The sequence below is a fragment of the Panthera leo genome, chromosome B4, assembly GCF_018350215.1.
Source record: "Panthera leo isolate Ple1 chromosome B4, P.leo_Ple1_pat1.1, whole genome shotgun sequence".
NCBI lineage: Eukaryota > Metazoa > Chordata > Mammalia > Carnivora > Felidae > Panthera > Panthera leo.
In genome coordinates this window covers 75,625,435-75,646,833 of record NC_056685.1, presented here as the reverse complement: position 1 = coordinate 75,646,833, position 21,399 = coordinate 75,625,435, and the positions used below count along the sequence as shown (strand labels likewise).

Below are 21,399 nucleotides of genomic sequence, written 5' to 3'. Positions count from 1 at the left end.
GCGTTGGGTGGGGCAGCAGTGCCACTCCCAGTCCCCCTCAAACCACGGTTGGGCTTGTCCAGATGGCTCTGTGGCAAAGCACTGGGCTCTCTGTTCTCGGATAGCAGGATGACGAGCTTAAAAGGGCGCGTGCTTCTGATCTTCCTCCCTCTCTCTCTTGTCTCCGTACACAGGTGGCGTGGAGCACATGGAATGCGAAATGAAACTGGAGGGGCCTATCAGTCCTGATGTAGAGCCTGGCAGAGAGGAGACCGAGGAAAGCAAGAAACGCAAACGCAAACCCTATCGGCCTGGTGAGGCCCTGGAATGGGGAGGTGGGTGGTGAGGGACAGTTCACCAGGTCCCTGGCAGCTTCTCAGTCTCACTCTCCCTCTTCCTAGGCATTGGTGGTTTCATGGTGCGACAGCGGAAATCCCACACACGTGTGAAAAAGGGGCCTGCTGCACAGGCGGAGGTGTTGAGTGGGGATGGGCAGCCCGACGAGGGTGAGACGGGTGAGGGCTCCAGTGGGGCCTGGGAGAAGGTGGGGATTCCAGGACCTATGGGACACTGCCAGGGAGGCCTGGGAGGTGAGGGCTCACTCATAGGGCCATGAGGGTGGTGGGCCCAATTGGTGCTGGGGAGAGAGTGGGCAGAAAGTATCCCTTGAGTGAGTTGGGAGCAGCACGCCCAGTGTCCCCTGAGAGGGGCTGACCCCTCCCCTTCTGTCCCCAGTGATGCCTGCAGACCTACCTGCAGAGGGCCCCGTGGACCAGAGCTTAGCTGATGGGGATGAGAAGAAGAAGCAGCAGCGGCGTGGGCGCAAGAAGAGCAAACTGGAAGACATGTTTCCTGCTTATCTGCAGGTGGGTCTTTGGCTCTCTGCAGGGTGACGGTGCGTCTGCCCTGCGGAGCATGAAGAGGCCTATTTCTCTTACTCCTCCTGCAGGAAGCCTTCTTTGGGAAGGAGCTGCTGGACCTGAGCCGGAAGGCCCTTTTTGCCGTTGGGGTGGGCCGGCCCAGTTTTGGACTAGGAGCCCCAAAAGCCAAGGGGGATAGTGGCTCAGATAGGAAGGAGCTCCCCACGTCACAGAAAGGTCAGTTATGTGGGGGTGAGGTGGTCTGAAAGGATCCAACTTCCCCTCTGTGCTTAGAGGCTGGTGAAGGGATTTGGTGGGGGACAGGCTGGCCTCCCACAATTGAGGGTGGGCCAAGGCCCTGGCCTGTGGAGCTGGGGGCCCATTCTGGGCATCAAGTGTAGGGCATCTCTGACTAGAGTGGGGACTGTTGCTCATAGGAGATGATGCTCCAGATGTTGCAGATGAAGAATCCCGTGGCCTGGAGGGCAAAGCAGATACACCAGGTGAGGGCTGCTGAGAGGACTGTGTCTTCTCTTGGTTTTGCTTCTGTCAACATGTTTTGCCCCTGAGCACCATCTGGTTGGCGGCTGGAAACTGTTTCGTGCCCTCTGGGGTCCAGGGTGGCTAGTGTGGTGCCTCTGCACTGTCCTTGGTTGACGGGTTTCTCTTGGCAATTGCAGGACCTGAGGATGGAGGCATAAAGGCATCCCCAGTGCCCAGTGACCCCGAGAAGCCTGGCACTCCGGGTGAAGGGATGCTTAGCTCTGACTTAGATAGGATTCCCACTGAAGGTGAGGCTGTGGCCCACCCTTGTCGTGTGTAAGGGTCCTCTGTGGGAGAAGGAGAAGGTCCTACCTGTGGGACTGCCATCTGTACAGCTAGCTTCTTTGGTGGGGAGTCCTGGGCACCTTCCCTGGCCATGGCCATTTGTGGCCCTGCAGTGTCCCGTCAAATCCCCAGTCTTCCTTAGCGGCATCCTTCATCAATCCCCCACAGAACTGCCCAAGATGGAATCTAAAGACCTGCAGCAGCTCTTCAAGGATGTTCTGGGTTCTGAACGAGAGCAGCACCTGGGTTGTGGAACCCCTGGCTCGGACGGCAGCCGTACACCGCTGCAGAGGCCCTTTCTTCAAGGTGATACGGATGGCAGTGGCATCAAGCCTGGGTGTCCAGATTTGACCAAGCTCACCCCCAGAATGGGCCTCTTGCTCTCGTTCTCTGATCCTGTGCCTCTTGTAGGTGGACTCCCTTTGGGCAATCTCCCCTCCAGCAGCCCAATGGACTCCTACCCGGGCCTCTGCCAGTCCCCATTCCTGGATTCTAGGTTGGTATCTATGCTTAACCTCTGTGGACAGTCCCTGCTGTCCCTTCCACTGGGGCCACGCCAAGGGAGGGGACCTTGGACTCCGGGGTGCTGCTGTAGAAACACTTGTCTCTGCTCCTTTGTTAGTGGCCCTCCTTATGGGGGCAGGGCAGTGGCCTGGGAACTCTAGGCAGTTTGTCTGGGGTGGGGCTTGGCTTCCTTGCCCTCCGTGACTCTCTGCCCCTGCGCCCCAGGGAGCGCGGGGGCTTCTTTAGCCCGGAACCCGGTGAGCCAGACAGCCCCTGGACAGGCTCAGGGGGCACCACGCCCTCCACCCCCACCACCCCCACCACGGAGGGAGAGGGCGACGGGCTCTCCTATAACCAGCGGAGCCTTCAGCGTTGGGAGAAGGATGAGGAGTTGGGCCAGCTCTCCACCATCTCACCTGTGCTCTATGCCAACATTAACTTTCCCAATCTCAAGCAAGATTACCCAGGTACCCATGGAACGGAGGCAAGGGAAACAACCTGGGAATGTGGTGGGCACAGGGGTCACCTGCCAAGTTTCCTCTAACGAAATACCTCTGCTCTCCAGACTGGTCTAGCCGTTGCAAACAAATCATGAAACTCTGGAGAAAAGTTCCAGCTACTGACAAAGCCCCCTACCTGGTGAGCCGGAAGAGAGCCTAGGTCAGGGTGGGAACTGGGGCTCGAGGGTGTTTTTGGGAAATTCACCTCAGTTCTTTCCATTACCCACTCCCAAAGCAACTGGGCCAGAAGGGATCAGCTTCTGGGTAGGGAGTGAGTGACGTGAGGGATGGGGGCTGGGCATGAAACTGAGCCCTAGGCCTAAGGCTGTGTCCTGTATCCCTCAGCAAAAGGCCAAAGATAACCGGGCAGCTCACCGCATCAACAAGGTGCAAAAGGTGAGTGGGGGCCAGGCTGGTTCGCGCCATCCAGATCCTATAGCTGGGGGCCTCTCGAGGGTGTGGGGGACATAGGGCTTGCCACAGCAGCCTGACTGCTCTGTGCCTGGTCTCCCCCTATAGCAGGCTGAGAGCCAGATCAACAAGCAGACCAAGGTGGGCGACATGGCCCGTAAGACTGACCGACCGGCCCTACATCTTCGCATTCCCCCCCAGCCAGGGGCACTGGGCAGTCCGCCCCCCGCTGCTGCCCCCACCATTTTCATTGGCAGCCCCACTACCCCCGCCGGCTTGTCTACCTCTGCGGACGGGTTCCTGAAGCCGCCGGCGGGCACAGTGCCCGGCCCCGACTCGCCCGGTGAGCTCTTCCTCAAGCTCCCACCCCAGGTGCCCGCCCAAGTGCCTTCGCAGGACCCCTTTGGACTGGCCCCCGCCTACGCTCTGGAGCCCCGCTTCCCCACAGCACCACCTACTTATCCTCCCTATCCTAGTCCAACTGGGGCCCCTGCGCAGCCCCTGACGCTGGGCGCCTCATCCCGTCCTGGGACTGGCCAGCCAGGGGAATTCCACACTACCCCACCCGGCACCCCCCGGCACCAGCCCTCCACACCCGATCCCTTTCTCAAACCCCGCTGCCCCTCACTGGACAACCTGGCTGTGCCTGAGAGCCCAGGGATAGGGGGAGGCAAGGCTGCCGAGCCCCTGCTGTCACCCCCGCCTTTTGGGGAGTCTCGGAAGGCCCTAGAGGTGAAGAAGGAAGAGCTTGGGGCATCCTCTCCTAGCTATGGGCCCCCAAACCTAGGCTTTGTTGACTCACCTTCCTCAGGCCCCCACCTGGGCAACCTGGAGTTAAAGGCACCTGATGTCTTTAAAGCCCCCCTGACCCCTCGGGCATCTCAGGTAGAGCCCCAGAGCCCGGGCTTGGGCCTAAGGCCCCAGGAGCCACCCCCTGCCCAGGCTTTGGCCCCTTCTTCTCCCAGCCACTCGGACATCTTTCGCCCTGGCCCCTATCCTGACCCCTATGCCCAGCCCCCGTTGACCCCTCGGCCCCAACCCCCACCCCCTGAAAGCTGCTGTGCCCTGCCCCCTCGCTCATTGCCCTCAGACCCTTTCTCCCGAGTACCTGCCAGTCCCCAGTCCCAGTCCAGCTCGCAGTCCCCATTAACACCCCGTCCTTTGTCTGCCGAGGCTTTTTGTCCATCCCCTGTTACCCCTCGCTTCCAGTCCCCTGACCCTTATTCCCGTCCACCCTCACGTCCTCAGTCCCGTGACCCATTTGCCCCCTTGCATAAGCCACCCCGACCCCAGCCCCCTGAAGTTGCCTTCAAGGCTGGGCCTCTAGCCCACACTCCACTGGGGGCTGGGGGCTTCCCAGCAGCCCTGCCCTCGGGACCGGCAGGTGAGCTCCATGCTAAGGTCCCAAGTGGGCAGCCCCCCAATTTTGCCCGGTCCCCTGGGACGGGTGCATTTGTGGGCACCCCCTCTCCCATGCGTTTCACTTTCCCTCAGGCGGTAGGGGAGCCTTCCCTAAAGCCCCCTGTCCCTCAGCCTGGTCTCCCTCCACCCCATGGGATCAACAGCCATTTTGGGCCTGGCCCTACTTTGGGCAAGCCTCAAAGCACAAACTACGCAGTAGCCACAGGGAACTTCCACCCATCAGGCAGCCCCCTGGGATCCAGCAGTGGGTCCACAGGAGAGGGCTTTGGGCTGTCCCCGCTACGCCCCCCATCAGTCCTACCACCACCTGCACCGGATGGATCCCTCCCCTACCTGTCGCATGGAGCCTCGCAGCGGGCAGGCATCACCTCTCCAGTCGATAAGCGAGAAGACCCAGGGGCTGGATTGGGTAGCTCTTTGGCGGCACCTGAACTTCCAGGTACCCAGGACCCAGGCATGTCCAGCCTCAGCCAGACAGAACTGGAGAAGCAGCGGCAGGTGAGTGGACATCCTGGAGTGAACCCCCATATCTTTGCTTTTCTTGTGCCAGCTCTGTGATTGGAGTAGAATGGACTTACCCCACTTCTCTGTTCTCTGCACAGCGCCAGCGACTACGGGAGCTCCTGATTCGGCAGCAGATCCAGCGCAACACCCTGCGGCAAGAGAAGGAAACAGCTGCGGCAGCTGCAGGAGCAGTGGGGCCCCCGGGCAGCTGGGGTGCCGAGCCCAGCAGCCCTGCCTTTGAGCAGCTGAATCGAGGCCAGACTCCCTTTGCTGGGACCCAGGTAGATAGAGTGGTGGCAAGGGGTGGCGGGTCCAGGATACTGAAGGTAACCCCTCCTTCATCCACCTCCATCTCTCCCAGGACAAGAGTAGCCTTGTGGGGCTGCCCCCAAGCAAATTGGGTGGCCCCATCATGGGGCCAGGGGCTTTCCCCAGCGATGACCGACTCTCCCGGCCACCTCCACCAGCCACCCCTTCTTCTATGGATGTGAGCAGCCGGTAAGCTCCAAAGCAAAGGGTAAAGCAAGGGAGGAGATCTCACCACTGTTGTGTGTTGCCCCAGGTTTTCCTGTGTCTGACCCTTGTCTAGTATCACTTACTCTTCTTCCTCATTCCCTCTTACTGTGTCAACTCCATCCTTCCTTAATGCCCTAAGCCCATGTTCTAGCACTTGATCCTGATTTCATCTTACTGACTACCGCATATTCTTCCAGGCAACTGGTGGGAGGCTCCCAAGCCTTCTATCAGCGAGCACCCTATCCTGGGTCCCTGCCCTTACAGCAGCAGCAGCAGCAGCAACAACTGTGGCAGCAGCAGCAGCAACAACAGCAGGCAACAGCAACCTCCATGCGCCTTGCCATGTCTACTCGCTTTCCATCAACTCCTGGGCCTGAACTTGGCCGCCAAACCCTAGCTTCCCCCTTGGCAGGAATTCCCGCCCGCCTCCCTGGCCCTGGAGAGCCAGTGCCTGGTCCAGCTGGTCCTGCCCAGTTCATTGAGTTGCGGCACAATGTACAGAAAGGACTAGGACCTGGGGGGGCTCCGTTTCCTGGGCAGGGCCCCCCTCAGAGACCCCGTTTTTACCCAGTAAGTGAGGACTCCCACCGAATGGCTCCTGAAGGGCTTCGAGGCCTGGCAGTATCAGGCCTTCCCCCACAGAAACCCACAGCACCTCCGGCCCCTGAATTGAACAGTAGTCTCCATCCAGTGCCCCACACCAAAGGTCCCTCCCTGCCCACTGGCTTGGAGCTGGTCAGCCGGCCCACCTCAAGCACTGAGCTTGGCCGCCCTCCTCCTCTGGCCCTGGAAGCTGGGAAGTTACCCTGTGAGGATCCTGAGCTGGATGATGACTTTGATGCCCACAAGGCCCTAGAGGATGATGAGGAGCTTGCTCACCTGGGCCTGGGTGTGGATGTGGCCAAGGGAGATGATGAGCTGGGCACCTTGGAAAACCTGGAGACCAATGACCCTCACCTGGATGACCTGCTCAATGGGGATGAGTTTGATCTGCTGGCCTATACTGACCCTGAGCTGGATACTGGGGACAAGAAGGACATCTTCAATGAGCACCTGAGGCTGGTAGAGTCGGCCAATGAAAAGGCTGAGCGGGAGGCCCTGCTGCGGGGGGTGGAGCCAGGACCCATGGGCCCTGATGAGCGCCCTCTGCCTGCTGCTGATGTCTCTGAGGCCCGTCTGGCATCGGTGCTCCCTGAGGTGAAGCCCAAGGTAGAGGAAGGTGGGCGCCACCCTTCCCCTTGCCAGTTCGCCATTACCACCCCCAAGGTAGAGCCAGCACCTGCCACCACTTCCCTAGGTCTGGGGCTGAAACCAGGACAGAGTGTGATGGGCACCCGGGACACCCGGATGGGCACAGGACCCTTTTCCGGCAGTGGGCACACAACTGAGAAGGGCCCCTTTGGGGCCACAGGAGGACCACCAGCTCACCTGCTGACACCCAGCCCGCTGAGTGGCCCAGGAGGGTCCTCCCTGCTGGAAAAGTTTGAGCTGGAGAGTGGGGCCCTGACCTTGCCCGGTGGACATGCAGCATCAGGGGATGAGCTGGACAAGATGGAGAGCTCGCTGGTAGCCAGTGAGTTACCCTTGCTCATCGAAGACCTGTTGGAGCATGAGAAGAAGGAGCTGCAGAAGAAGCAGCAGCTTTCGGCACAGCTGCAGCCTGCCCAGCAACAGCAGCAACAACAGCAGCAGCAGCAGCAGCAGCAGCATTCCCTGCTGGCCACACCAGGCCCTGCCCAGGCCATGTCTTTGACACATGAAGGCTCTTCTTCCAGTTTGGCTGGGCCCCAACAGCAGCTTGCCCTAGGACTTGGGGGTTCCCGACAGCCAGGCTTGGCCCAACCACTGATGCCCACCCAGCCACCAGCACATGCCCTCCAGCAGCGCCTGGCCCCATCCATGGCCATGGTGTCCAGTCAAGGACATATGCTAAGTGGGCAGCACGGGGGGCAGGCAGGCTTGGTGCCCCAGCAGAGCCCACAGCCAGTGCTGGCACAGAAGCCCATGGGTACCATGCCACCTTCCATGTGTATGAAACCTCAGCAGCTGGCCATGCAGCAGCAGCTGGCTAACAGCTTCTTCCCTGATACAGGTAACTTGAGCCAGGGGCACTGGCTTAGTTACTCAGGGGTGATCACTGCTACCACCAAATGGACACTGGAGCTAGAGACCTAAGATAATCCCCAGCTGAGGGAGGTGGGACACAAAGAGCATGGGCTAAACACCATACTAGCAGTGCAGGCAGAAGCATTGTAGCTTTTGCCAACAGAGGAATGGTGCCTGGCATAGAGCAGGCAGTTAGATACTTGAACAAATGGAATGAATGCATGAAGCCTGGTTGGCAAGGGCTTTGTAGCTGTGCGAGACCAGAAGATCGGGAGCTGGAGAGAAGTAGTGCAGGAAACAGCAGTCCAGGCGGGCACAGGCCCTTGAGTGGGAAATGTTGTGGGGGGAAGCAGGTGAGTGCGTTTGGAGACCATATTGAGGTGGCTAGGCCAGAGTGGACTCCATGTGGAGGAAGGTAAGTGGGTACTACCCTAATTTTGGAGACGTGAGAAGGGGGGCCAGATTGAGGAAGATCTCAAATTCAATACTGTTTATTGGGATAACATTTGTTAAGCCGTGTGCCAAGGACTTTACCATCGTCGTCTAATTGAATCACAACAAACTCATTAAATAGGTACTGCCAGGGTCTTCAGTTAGGGAAGTAGGCATGGAGGGCGAGTAACTTGCCAAGATCATACGGCTAACAGCTAGAGTTTGAATCCTGCTCCTCTGGTCCTCTTGACTATTTTGTGGCCTTAAAATAGGAGGAAAGGGAGTTTGGGTAGTCCTTTAAAAAAATTTTTTTTTTAATTCTCTTTATTTTTGAGAGGCAGAGAGAGACAGAGCACGTGTGGGGGAGGGGCAGAGAGAGAGGGAGGGAGACACAGAATCCAAAGCAGGCTCCAGGCTCTGAGCTGTCAACACAGAGCCCGATGTGGGGCCTAAGCTCATGAACCGTGAGATCATAACCCGAGCCGAAGTCGGACGCTCAACTGACTGAGCCACCCAGGCACCCCAGGTTAGTCCTTTAAAAAGTGGAGAGTGAAGTTGTGAGAGCAGTGGAGAAATATAAAATGTGCAGGATTTTAGGAAGATGTAAGTTTTGGGTGGTTGCTTATTTCTCCTTTTTAACCCAGCATCCTGAATAGGCAAGAAATGGGCTGTAGGTGATGCATGTGGTGCCCAGAGCAGCACTGGCATCTCGGACTTTGGCACAGTGCCCACATCTAGGGTTCTTGGGCTGCACTAGTTGCCCTAAGAGTACTTCTGTTGAAGAATGCTTTCTAGGTCATAAGGTGTACTCACAGTCTTTGTTACATTTGATCCTCATGGTAGTTCTGTGAGGTCAGCAGAGTAGGGAATCACAAGATCTGTCAAATAGAGGAGGAAACTAAGGCTCAGAGAAGTCAAATGACGTTGATACATTAGCTCAGCAAATGTTTACTGAGTACCCTTTGGCACTGTGTGAGTAAAAACAGGGCCACTATCTTGTGAATAATAAAGCTGAGTCAGCCAGGCTCCCTGGCTCCTAGTCTTTCTAACACTTTCTTGCCATGCCATTGTTCTACTTGGTTTGGTGGAGGTCAAGGTGTTGGAAGGAACGGCAGATGCAGAGTGGAGTATTGAATCCAATGTCCAGCTGACTTGGCTCTCCCCTCTCCAGATCTGGACAAATTTGCAGCAGAAGATATCATTGATCCCATTGCAAAGGCCAAGATGGTGGCTTTGAAAGGCATCAAGAAAGTGATGGCTCAGGGCAGCATTGGAGTGGCACCTGGTATGAACAGGTAAGACGTGGGAGGTGGGGGTGGTTGGCTCTTTCCTTTCCCAGTCTTTTCCCTTTCCTTCCTGGTCCCCTTCCCTACTTGTCCCACCTCTTTGCCTTTCAACTTTCCCCATCACCTGTGCATCCCCTTTGCTTTGGTGGACTCCAGGCAGCAAGTATCTCTGCTAGCCCAGAGGCTCTCAGGGGGGCCCGGCAGTGATCTGCAGAACCACGTGGCAGCTGGGAGTGGCCAGGTAAGTGATCAGTTGGGAGTAGGCACTTGTGTCCTATACAATCAGGCCACCCTTTTTAGGGCCTAGTATGGAACAATGACCCTTTAGCAGTCTCTCTCATCACAGGAGCGGAGTGCTGGTGACCCTTCCCAGCCTCGTCCCAATCCACCCACCTTTGCCCAGGGAGTGATCAGTGAGTAGGGGGATGGGGAGGAGTGTGCAAGGGAGTGGGGTGTGTGGAAGAAGAGGGATTGGGATCACCCTTTTGCAGATCCTGACACCCTGTTTCCTTTCCCAGATGAGGCTGACCAGCGGCAGTATGAGGAATGGCTGTTTCATACCCAGCAGCTCCTACAGATGCAGCTGAAGGTGCTAGAGGAGCAGATCGGTGTGCATCGCAAGTCCCGGAAGGCTCTGTGTGCCAAACAGCGCACTGCCAAGAAGGCTGGCCGTGAGTTCCCAGAAGCTGATGCTGAGAAGCTCAAGCTGGTTACAGAGCAGCAGAGCAAGATCCAGAAACAGCTGGATCAGGTAGGGAAAGCAGACTTCAGGCTAGAAACCAGGAGCCCGGGGAACAGGGATGGCTCCGGTGGGCAGGCCCCAGGCTCACCTCCCAACCCTCCTGTGTTAGGTCCGGAAGCAGCAGAAGGAGCACACCAACCTCATGGCAGAATATCGGAATAAGCAGCAGCAACAGCAGCAACAGCAGCAACAGCAACACTCAGCTGTGCTGGCCCTCAGCCCTTCCCAGAGTCCCCGGCTACTCACCAAGCTCCCCGGTCAGCTGATCCCTGGCCATGGGCTGCAGCCACCACAGGGGCCTCCGGGTGGGCAAGCTGCAGGTCTTCGCCTGCCCCCAGGGGGCATGGCTCTCCCTGGACAGCCTGGTGGCCCTTTCCTCAACACCTCCCTGGCCCAGCAGCAGCAACAGCAACATTCTGGTGGGACTGGGGCCTTGGCTGGCCCCTCAGGGGGCTTTTTCCCTGGCAACCTTGCTCTTCGAGGCCTAGGACCTGATTCGAGACTTTTACAGGAGAGGCAGCTACAGCTCCAGCAGCAACGCATGCAACTAGCCCAGAAATTGCAGCAGCAGCAGCAGCAACAGCAGCAGCACCTCCTAGGACAGGTGGCAATCCAGCAGCAACAGCAGCAGAGCTTGGGGGTACAGGCAAACCAGGCTCTGGGTCCCAAGCCCCCGGGGCTTCTGCCTCCCAGTAGCCATCAAGGCCTCTTGGTCCAGCAGCTGTCCCCGCAACCACCCCAGGGGCCCCAGGGCATGCTGGGCCCTGCCCAGGTGGCAGTGTTACAGCAGCAGCAGCAGCAGCACCCTGGAGCTTTGGGGCCCCAGGGTCCTCACAGACAGGTACTTCTTACCCAGTCCCGGGTGCTGAGTTCCCCCCAGCTGGCACAGCAGGGTCAGGGCCTTATGGGACACCGGCTGGTCACAGCCCAGCAGCAGCAGCAGCAGCAACAGCACCAACAGCAGGGATCCATGGCAGGCCTTTCCCATCTTCAGCAGGGCCTGATGCCACACAGCGGGCAGCCCAAACTGAGTGCTCAGCCCATGGCTTCCTTACAGCAGCAGCAGCTTCAGCAGCAGCAGCTACAGCAGCAACAACAGCAGCAGCAGCAGCTACAGCAGCAACAACAGCAGCAGCAACAGCAGCTACAGCAGCAGCAGCAGCAGCTACAACAGCAGCAGCTGCAGCAGCAGCAACAACTACAACAACAGCAACTACAGCAGCAGCAGCTACAGCAGCAGCAGCAACAGCAACAACAATTGCAGCAGCAGCAGCAGCAGCAGCAGCAGCAGCAGCAGCAACAGCAACAGCAGCAGATGGGCCTCTTGAACCAGAGTCGAACTTTATTGTCTCCCCAGCAGCAGCAGCAGCAGCAGCAGCAGCAGCAGCAGCAGCAGCAACAGCAGCAGCAGCAGCAACAGCAGCAGCAGCAGGTGACCCTTGGCCCTGGCATACCAGCCAAGCCTGTGCAACACTTTTCTAACCCCGGAACCCTGGGCCCAACTGTCCTCTTGACGGGCAAGGAACAAAGCATTGTAGAGACAGCTCTTCCTCCAGAGGCCACTGAGGGGCCCTCCACACATCAGGGAGGGCCGTTAGCAATAGGGACTATACCTGAGTCAGTGGCGACCGAACCTGGGGAGGTAAAGCCTTCGCTCTCCGGGGACTCACAGCTCCTGCTTGTCCAGCCCCAGGCCCAGCCTCAGCCCAACCCTGTGCAGCTGCAGCCACCTCTGAGGGTCCCAGGGCAACAGCAGCAGCAAGTTAACTTGCTCCACACAGGAGGTGTGGGAAGCCATGGGCAAGCAGGCAGCGGATCATCTTCTGAGGCCTCATCTATGCCCCACCTGCTGGCCCAATCCTCTGTTCCTTTAGGGGAGCAGCCTGGGACCATGACCCAGAACCTTCTGGGTTCCCAACAGCCCCTTGGACTAGAGCGGCCAGTGCAGAATAATGCAGGGCCACAGCCTGCCAAATCAGGACCTGTCCCCCAGGCTGGGCAGGGCCTGCCCGGGGCTGGCGTCATGCCTACGGTGGGTCAGCTTCGAGCACAGCTCCAAGGAGTCCTGGCCAAAAACCCCCAGCTGCGGCACTTGAGTCCACAGCAGCAGCAGCAGCTACAGGCGCTCCTCATGCAGCGGCAGCTGCAGCAGAGTCAGTCAGTGCGCCATGCCCCACCCTACCAGGAGCCTGGGGCCCAGCCCTCTCCCCTCCAGGGCCTCCTAGGCCGCCAGCCTCAACTTGGGGGCTTCCCTGGATCCCAGACTGGCCCCCTCCAGGAGCTAGGGGCAGGGCTTCGACCTCAGGGCCCACCCCGGCTCCCCACCCCACAAGGAGCCTTATCCACAGGACCAGTCGTTGGCCCTGTCCATCCCACACCTCCACCATCCAGCCCCCAAGAGCCAAAGAGACCTTCCTCACAGCCCCCAGGAGCCAGCCCCCTGGTCCCATCCCAGCTCCCCTCTGAGGCCCAGCTCGCCCCCACCCAGCCAGGGACTCCAAAACCCCAGGGCCCATCCTTGGAGCTGCCTCCTGGGAGGGTCTCACCTGCTGCTGCCCAGCTTGCAGATACCTTCTTTGGCAAGGGGCTGGGACCTTGGGACCCCCCAGACAACCTAGTGGAAGCCCAGAAGCCAGAGCAGAGCATTCATCTGGAGCAGGTGAATGGGCAGGCAGTGCCTGAGCCACCCCATCTCAGCATCAAGCAGGAGCCTCGGGAAGAGCCATGTGCCCTGGGAGCCCAGGCGGTGAAGAGGGAGGCCAACGGGGAGCCAATAGGGGCACCAGGTACCAGCAACCACCTCCTGCTGGCAGGCCCCCGCTCAGAGGCCGGGCATCTGCTCTTGCAGAAGCTTCTACGGGCAAAGAATGTGCAACTCAGCACTGGGCGGGGGCCCGAGGGGCTGCGAGCTGAGATCAACGGGCACATTGACAGCAAGCTGGCTGGGCTGGAGCAGAAACTACAGGGTACCCCCAGCAACAAGGAGGTGAGTACTTTAGATGGATTGGAGCAGATAGAATTGGGGCTGCAACCTAGGGCAGCGTGAGCATGTCTGGTTCAAACAGGAGGCGAGGGCTCTGAGGAAGACAGCAGCCTTCACTGTGGGTTTATCTGGCTTAGGATACAGCAGCAAGGAAGCCTTTGACACCAAAGCCCAAGCGGGTACAGAAGGCAAGCGACAGGTTGGTGAGCTCCCGAAAGAAGCTGCGGAAGGAGGACGGGGTCAGGGCCAGCGAGGCCTTGCTGAAACAGCTGAAACAGGTGACCCCCAGGAGCCAGCCCCATGGTCCCATCCCAGGATAGGGGGCACTCTGGCCCCCAGCTGTGCAGTGGCAGAGATGTACACACTGTGGGTTTCCAACCTTGTCATCTTGCCCCTCTTAGGAGCTGTCCCTGCTGCCCCTAACGGAGCCTACCATCACCGCCAATTTTAGCCTCTTTGCTCCCTTCGGCAGTGGCTGCCCGGTCAATGGGCAATGCCAGCTGAGGGGGGCCTTTGGAAGTGGGGCGCTGTCCACGGGCCCTGACTACTATTCCCAGCTGCTTACCAAGGTCAGAAAAACGGCAATACCTCTTGGGGATGACGAGGTTCTTGGGGAGGTGGAGGTGGGAATGGAAGATGAGGAAATTGCTGATGTCGTGTGGGGCCAGGAGATTACATCAGTCTCCCTATGCCATCTTGCACACAACACCCCACCCCACCCCCAGAATAACCTGAGTAACCCGCCGACACCACCCTCGTCGCTGCCCCCCACCCCACCCCCATCGGTGCAGCAGAAGATGGTGAATGGCGTCACTCCATCTGAAGAGCTGGGGGAGCACCCCAAGGATGCTGCCTCTGCCCGGGATACTGAAGGGACACTGAGGGGTAAGTCAGGAGCAGAGTGGGCCTCTCCTTCTCTGGTAGGATTTAGTGCCGGGGGTCCAAGTTGGTTAGTGTCCCCTCTCATACAGTTTGAGAGGAATGGTTGCATGTTGCCCCGTGCGCACATATGACAGGATACCTGAGGTTAGGAAGGGCCTCTTCAGGGCTGATGAGTTGGAAGCAGGGAGTCCAGAGAACAGGCAACAGAGGAGGTAGATGGCAGGGAAAGAGGTAATGAGGCTTTTGTTGGTGAGGAACAATCCTGCTTGAGTGGTTATAGAACTACAGTGAAATCTGGATTTGAATTCAGGTTCCTGTATTAATTTAGTTGTGTCAGCACAGCTAAGTAACACGGTTGATTTGTGTGGGCCCCAATTTCCTCACTATAAAGAGGTGTGATATTATTCCTCTGCTGGAGTTGTTAAAAGATGATAAACAAAGCCCAGGGCCTGACATAGAGGAAAGGCTCAATAAATACAGCTCATCTGCCCCAGATTTGTAGGTCGGTGGGTAGGTAGACAGCAGTTCGTAATAGCTAAGCTAGATCTTGTACTAGTTAGGCCTGAAATATGGGGGAGAAAGCCGTGTCAGCTCTGGTCACCAGCCTGACTTTTCTTCTCCCTTTCTACTCTTCAGATACTTCAGAGGTGAAGAGTCTAGACCTGCTGGCTGCCTTGCCTACACCCCCTCACAATCAGACTGAGGATGTCAGGTGGGGGCAGCCAGAAATGGGGATGAGGAATGGGAATATGGGACCGGGGCAGGTTGTTTCATCTTTCGTTTGGCCAATGGCAGATTTCAAATCCGGCTATGACATCGACTAATTTCTAGATTTGGGAGGGGGAGTCTGCAGGGCAGTACCAGCAAATGCCTACTTTTGGCCCACAGGATGGAGAGTGATGAGGACAGCGATTCTCCTGACAGCATTGTGCCGGCTTCGTCCCCCGAGAGCATCCTGGGGGAGGAGGCCCCTCGTTTCCCTCAGCTCGGCTCAGGCCGGTGGGAGCAGGATGACCGGGCTCTCTCCCCTGTCATCCCCATCATTCCTCGGGCCAGTATCCCAGGTAGAGGCTGCTCTGGGCGTGGGCCAGGCAGGGCTGGGTTGTCCGAGCTGGGGGGAGAGAGGCAGCTAGAGCTTACACAGGTCCCTCTCTCATTCAGTCTTCCCAGATACCAAACCTTATGGGGCCCTGGACCTGGAGGCCCCTGGAAAGCTGCCTGCCACAACTTGGGAAAAGGGCAAAGGAAGTGAGGTGTCAGTCATGCTGACGGTCTCTGCTGCTGCAGCCAAGGTGTGTCCTGGGGGTACCTTGGAGACCAAGGGGATCCTGGTCAGAAGGCAGTCCATGGAGCTTGTGTGGATAAGTTCAGTCACTCAGAACTATGTACTAGGACCTGCTGTGTGTGAGTGCCTGGGCCGGAGGCTTCAGGATTAGGGTAAATAAAGCATGAGAGGTCCCTGCCCTCAGGGGGGCTCCCTGTCCAGTGGTAGACCCAAGTCAACAAACGAGGAGAGTTGCACATGACGCGACAAATGCTGTAAGACAGCATGTCTTCAGTCACATTTGGTAGAACTCTTGTTATTTTATTGTTAATGTTGGCGGGGTTTTGTGGTCAAAGAAAATTGGAAATCCAGGTTGAAACCACAAAACAAGTTTCTTTACTACAAGGTTCCTCAGATCCTTTAATTTGCTAATGTGTATCGTGAGTCTCCAGGTCGTGGATATAGCTTGTGTCATTCCTAAACTCTGTTGGCACTGGTCCCTTTTGGTGGAGCGCCCATTCATGTCCGTAGCAGTCTTGGAAAGGTGCTCTGAAGGAAGCGTGTGAGAAGGGCAGGACTGACTGGCTGCTTGGGGAGTGGGCTTCTGGGTGTTGAAGGGTGTCCCCGTCAAACCGGTGGCAGGGCTCACTCCGCACTGCCGACACAGCCCTCCCATCCCCTTCCCTGCCCTGGTAGAACCTGAATGGTGTGATGGTGGCGGTGGCAGAGCTGCTGAGCATGAAGATCCCCAACTCCTATGAGGTGCTGTTCCCAGAGAGCCCTGCCCGGGCAGGCATTGAGCCTAAGAAGGGGGAAGCCGAGGGCCCTGGTGAGTGTGGCAGGAAAACTTGGGACCTGCGGGGAATGCTTCTGGCGGGAGGTTCTGACCCCTTCCTTCCTGCAGGAGGGAAAGAAAAGGGTCTGGGAGGCAAGAGCCCAGAAGCTGGCCCTGATTGGCTGAAACAGTTTGATGCAGTGTTGCCTGGCTATACCCTCAAGAGCCAGCTAGACATCTTGAGCCTCCTGAAACAGGTGGGTCTGGAGGAGAAAGGGAGGTGGGTGTCTGGCTAGGGCAAAGAAGGCAGAGGGCTTTGGGGAGAGTGCCATCCGGGTGAGAGGAGGGAGGGGGCTAGTTAAGTGAGGCGCTGGCACTAATGCTACCGGGCACGTGCCCTCCCATAGGAGAGCCCCGCCCCAGAGCCACCCACCCAACACAGCTACACCTACAACGTCTCCAACCTGGACGTGCGACAGCTCTCAGCCCCGCCTCCTGAGGAACCCTCCCCGCCCCCATCCCCCTTGGCACCCTCTCCTGCCAGCCCCCCTGCTGAACCCCTGGCTGAACTCCCGGCTGAACCCTCAGCTGAGCCACCTGTCCCCTCGCCTCTGCCACTGGCCTCATCCCCTGAATCAGCCCGACCCAAGCCCCGAGCCCGGCCCCCTGAAGAAGGTGAAGATTCCCGGCCCCCTCGCCTCAAGAAGTGGAAGGGGGTGCGTTGGAAGCGGCTGCGGCTACTGCTGACCATTCAGAAGGCTGGTGGACGGCAGGAGGACGAGCGGGAAGTGGCAGAGTTTATGGAACAGCTCGGCACAGCCCTGCGACCCGACAAGGTGCCTCGCGACATGCGGCGCTGCTGCTTCTGTCACGAGGAGGGTGATGGGGCCACTGATGGACCTGCCCGCCTGCTGAACCTGGACCTGGACCTGTGGGTACACCTCAACTGCGCTCTGTGGTCCACGGAGGTATATGAGACCCAGGGCGGGGCACTGATGAACGTGGAGGTTGCCCTGCACCGAGGACTGCTCACCAAGTGCTCCCTGTGCCAGCGCACCGGTGCCACCAGCAGCTGCAATCGAATGCGTTGTCCCAACGTCTACCATTTTGCCTGTGCCATCCGCGCCAAGTGCATGTTCTTCAAGGACAAGACCATGCTGTGTCCAATGCATAAGATCAAGGGACCCTGTGAGCAGGAGCTGAGCTCTTTTGCTGTCTTCCGGCGGGTCTACATTGAGCGGGATGAGGTGAAGCAAATCGCCAGCATCATCCAGCGGGGAGAGCGGCTGCACATGTTCCGTGTAGGGGGCCTTGTGTTCCATGCCATTGGACAGCTGCTCCCTCACCAAATGGCCGACTTCCACAGTGCCACTGCCCTTTATCCTGTGGGCTATGAGGCCACACGCATCTACTGGAGCCTCCGCACCAACAACCGCCGCTGCTGCTACCGCTGCTCCATCGGCGAGAACAACGGAAGGCCCGAGTTCATAATCAAAGTCATCGAGCAGGGCCTGGAGGACCTGGTCTTCACCGACGCCTCCCCCCAGGGTGAGCACTGGGCCCTTGAAATGGTAATACGGAAATGGGAGAGATCCTCAGGGTCTTTGTGAGTGACCTTCCTCCCCTGACCTCGGGCAGGTAGAGGTCTTCTAGAGATCCCCAGAGAAAGTGTTTTAGCCTCTCTTGGTCACCTTAATTGCTCTTGTAATTGAAGATGTTTTGCTAGTCTACTTCGTGTATTCTAGGTTCTTTTCCTACCCGCAGTGGAACTAAAGAATATTCTGATTCTGAGACCGCATCATCTAGCTCACCCACCCTGTTCTTAACCACGTGTTCCTTATGGTTGCTTCGGCCTGGTCAAAATTCTGTTGATCTTAGTTTTAGCGTTAATGGTAAAAATAAGTGAGCATGTACCATGTGGCGCAAACTAATGTAAGTGACTGATACAGGTGATTTTGTTTATGCCAACCCTATGATGTAAGTACTTCCATTTTGCCTAGTTTATACATAAAGAAACAGAGCCTTAGAGAAATTTGAGTATTTGGCTTAAGGGCCTAAAGCCTGTGCTGGCACTTGAACCCAAGTCTTCCCAAGTCCAGAGCATGCCTATTGTTCTGGCTCTCGGTTAGTCAGTGTTCCCTGTGCTGGGGCTTCTGGGCCTTGGGTCCATGTTTGTGTGTCATAGGGCTCTGTGATGCCCCTCCAGGGTAGGAAGCCTTCTGGCTTGTTGAGGGAGAGTGGGACTGGGAGGCCAGTGGAGGGTCCTGAAGAACCACACAGCCTCGTGACAGGGAGGTGTGCAGGCCGCAGGAAATGACCATAGCTCCAGATGGAGGTTAGGGCTGAGGTCAGTGAGCAGAAATCGCCTCTGAGGGCTGCTCTCTTTCTTTACCTCTTAGCTGTGTGGAATCGCATCATTGAGCCTGTGGCTGCCATGAGAAAAGAGGCCGACATGCTGCGGCTCTTCCCTGAGTACCTGAAAGGCGAGGAGCTCTTTGGGCTGACGGTGCACGCCGTGCTGCGCATAGCTGAATCAGTAAGGAGGGGCTGGGGGCCAGGTGGGCACCGGGGACTCTGGTCCTGCCCCCAAAATGCTCAGGCTAAGGCAAGCACGGCCTGTGCCCACAGCTGCCTGGAGTGGAGAGCTGTCAAAACTATTTATTCCGCTATGGACGCCACCCCCTGATGGAGCTGCCACTCATGATCAATCCCACTGGTTGTGCCCGATCGGAGCCTAAAATCCTCACACACTACAAACGGTGAGCTTGTGTGTGGGGGGGCCGTGGGATGTGGGAGTGGGTGGTTGGTAGGAACCCTCCGGCCAATTAGGAGGGTTTGGGGGTTCACTCTAGGCCTCCTGATTAGAGGGTATGCAGGTATTACTTAGGGTATCCCTTTCCTCTTCCTCCACCCTGCTCAGGTATCCTAGGTTGGCCTGGGGTCTGGGATAGTCTTATCTTGGGCACCCCGGGAATGGCTATTGGGGAGGTTCTGGGTAGACGGTGGTGAAATTTTATGAAATGTGTAAGGGGGCCAGTCACCTCCTTCCTCTTATTTTGCTTCTAGGGGGCCTGTGATTCTCCCAAACCTGAGACACCCTATAAGTGCTAGGGTCACCTTCCCTTCCCCAGGCTGAGTTGGTGTCAAAAATAATTAGAAATATAATGGAAAAATACTAAAACCTTACGTTTGTATAGCACTTTATACTTTTTTTTTCAAAGCGTTTTCACATCCATTATCTCATTTGATCCTCACAACAACCTTATGAGGTAGGTAGGGCAGGTGGTATGACCCCCATTTTACAGCTGAGAAAACTGAGGCCCAGAAAAGTTAAGTGACTAGACAAAGGTCACGCAGCTGGGACCAGAACCTTACCTCTTGACTTGCGGTTCACTGCTCTTTCTGTGTGCCACGGTAGCCTGACTTTGGTCCCTGGGTAGAGGGGAGGCAGAATTCACGTAACAGGGTTTTCTTGGAGGCCTTTTGTTGCTCCTTGGGCTGTTGTAGAGCATCAGGCTCTACTACCCCAGTCATCCCTAGTCCTCGATGCAACAGTGGTTTTCAAACTTTGTGTGTTTCAGAAAGTCCTGGAACACATAAACCGAGTAAGCCGAACTTGGCCCTCTTCGTGCATAACTCCCCCTTCCCCAAATTGGATTCATCCAGAAGCATTCTCTTTTCATCTAGGTTGTGTATTGGAATTCCAATGACATTTTGTTAAAGAAAAAAGAAAAACAGATTGCTGCTAAATAGAAAAGAATCAAAAACGTTTGAAAACCACTGCTCTGGGATGGGCAAGATTTTGGCTGGTGCCCTAGGGTGGTGAAGAGGCATCCTGCCAGGCAGCAGTCATTCCCCTGCACTGAGCCATCTGCACAGAGCCCAACCTTATGTCAGAGAAGGGGACAGTCTGAAGAAAGGAAAGGATACCACTTTTTGGCTGTGAATTCAGAGCCACTTTTAATTCAAATCCAGCCCGATGTGGTAGACACGGCCCCCATTTTCAGGGCTTCCAGTATGTTCAGGAGGTAGAACTCGGATGTTTGAGCAAATCATGAGCTTAAATTCCAGGCCTCAGCTGCTTGGGGAAGACCTCCCAGAGGAGCATGGCCTTGTGTAATGTTTGGCAAGAGGGGGGTTTAAGGTGGGGAGATGGGAGAGCGGGCTCAGTGTAGGGGAATTGGTGCCCCCCTCTCCCTCCACACCCCACCCCCCATCCTGGGCTCTCTGTCCCACTCAGGGTGTCGGAAGGGTTCCCATAACTAGTGGCTACCTCACCAAAGCCAAGACCCACATGCCTCCGCTCCATTCCCAAGACGGCACATGCCCCTAACTGGCATCTTGTGCATCCCGGGGAGGAGGCGGGTGGTGTGTGTTTGGTCTGAGGGAGAGCTGTCTTGTCATGGCCTGTGTCACCTCCCAGGCCTCACACCCTGAACAGCACCAGCATGTCCAAGGCGTATCAGAGCACCTTCACAGGCGAGACCAACACCCCATACAGCAAGCAGTTTGTGCACTCCAAGTCATCACAGTACCGGCGTCTGCGCACTGAGTGGAAGAACAATGTGTATCTGGCTCGCTCCCGTATCCAGGGCCTGGGGCTCTATGCCGCCAAGGACCTAGAAAAGCACACGATGGTCATTGAGTATATTGGCACCATCATTCGCAACGAGGTGGCCAACCGGCGGGAGAAAATCTACGAGGAGCAGGTATGGACTGGCAGAGGGGCCATCTTGGTATATGGTCTGCACTCAGCGGAGGAGCAAGGGGCAGAATCGGGGTCAGGGGAGCAGGTGGAGAGCCGCGGGAGGAGGAGGTAAGTGATGGGAGAAAAGCAGAGTAAGAAATGAAGATAAGCCCACTGCCCGCGTCTGCTACCTGATCTCACCACCAGCACCGCTACCATTCTCTGATACTCTCCTCACTTGTACAACTTCTTCCTTTCCAGAATCGAGGCATCTACATGTTCCGAATAAACAACGAACATGTGATTGATGCTACGTTGACCGGAGGTCCTGCCAGGTGAGAGAGGAATGAGGAAGGAGGGATTTAGGGGTCCCTGGGTGACACTCAGGGTGGGCCAACAAGGAACCAAAGCCATCCCAACTCAGTTGCCTGGCATCCCCGACTCTGGCCCGCTGCTTAGGTACATTAACCATTCCTGTGCCCCTAACTGTGTGGCGGAAGTTGTGACGTTTGACAAGGAGGATAAAATCATCATCATCTCCAGCCGGCGAATCCCCAAAGGAGAGGAGGTGAGAGGAAGTGTCGTGTGTGAGTGACAAAGCAGCTCCCTCTTCTCTGCCATTCCCCAGAGCCAAGCTCCAAGGCCACTGCCCTCAGATCAGATCTCTGCCCTCCCCTACTCCCTCTGGGGGGGCTGGAATTGATTTCTACCCTCTTCT

The 21,399-nt window shown here is 57.2% G+C and overlaps 1 protein-coding gene across 7 annotated transcripts in view; it reads left to right on the top strand.

Annotated features, from left to right (window-relative positions):
* KMT2D (lysine methyltransferase 2D) overlaps positions 1-21,399 on the top strand; it is a 40,327-nt gene that overhangs the window by 16,009 nt on the left and 2,919 nt on the right. For 3 of the 7 annotated variants that reach the window (XM_042946406.1, XM_042946404.1, XM_042946405.1), the window contains exons 21-54: positions 174-293; positions 381-494; positions 715-845; positions 929-1,076; positions 1,277-1,342; positions 1,520-1,630; positions 1,836-1,973; positions 2,079-2,163; positions 2,397-2,638; positions 2,737-2,810; positions 3,017-3,067; positions 3,191-5,002; positions 5,107-5,289; positions 5,370-5,506; positions 5,722-7,616; positions 9,234-9,357; positions 9,505-9,589; positions 9,695-9,761; positions 9,867-10,099; positions 10,200-13,076; positions 13,211-13,351; positions 13,475-13,642; positions 13,799-13,958; positions 14,592-14,667; positions 14,844-15,019; positions 15,117-15,247; positions 15,916-16,048; positions 16,124-16,251; positions 16,402-17,542; positions 18,394-18,530; positions 18,623-18,753; positions 20,418-20,703; positions 20,943-21,016; positions 21,141-21,249. In XM_042946406.1, coding sequence (XP_042802340.1) covers positions 174-293; positions 381-494; positions 715-845; positions 929-1,076; positions 1,277-1,342; positions 1,520-1,630; positions 1,836-1,973; positions 2,079-2,163; positions 2,397-2,638; positions 2,737-2,810; positions 3,017-3,067; positions 3,191-5,002; positions 5,107-5,289; positions 5,370-5,506; positions 5,722-7,616; positions 9,234-9,357; positions 9,505-9,589; positions 9,695-9,761; positions 9,867-10,099; positions 10,200-13,076; positions 13,211-13,351; positions 13,475-13,642; positions 13,799-13,958; positions 14,592-14,667; positions 14,844-15,019; positions 15,117-15,247; positions 15,916-16,048; positions 16,124-16,251; positions 16,402-17,542; positions 18,394-18,530; positions 18,623-18,753; positions 20,418-20,703; positions 20,943-21,016; positions 21,141-21,249 — 11,684 coding nt within the window. The remainder of the gene's footprint in view (positions 1-173; positions 294-380; positions 495-714; positions 846-928; positions 1,077-1,276; positions 1,343-1,519; positions 1,631-1,835; positions 1,974-2,078; positions 2,164-2,396; positions 2,639-2,736; positions 2,811-3,016; positions 3,068-3,190; positions 5,003-5,106; positions 5,290-5,369; positions 5,507-5,721; positions 7,617-9,233; positions 9,358-9,504; positions 9,590-9,694; positions 9,762-9,866; positions 10,100-10,199; positions 13,077-13,210; positions 13,352-13,474; positions 13,643-13,798; positions 13,959-14,591; positions 14,668-14,843; positions 15,020-15,116; positions 15,248-15,915; positions 16,049-16,123; positions 16,252-16,401; positions 17,543-18,393; positions 18,531-18,622; positions 18,754-20,417; positions 20,704-20,942; positions 21,017-21,140; positions 21,250-21,399) is intronic. The other 4 variants (XM_042946407.1, XM_042946408.1, XM_042946410.1 and 1 more) reach the window with 4 other exon arrangements.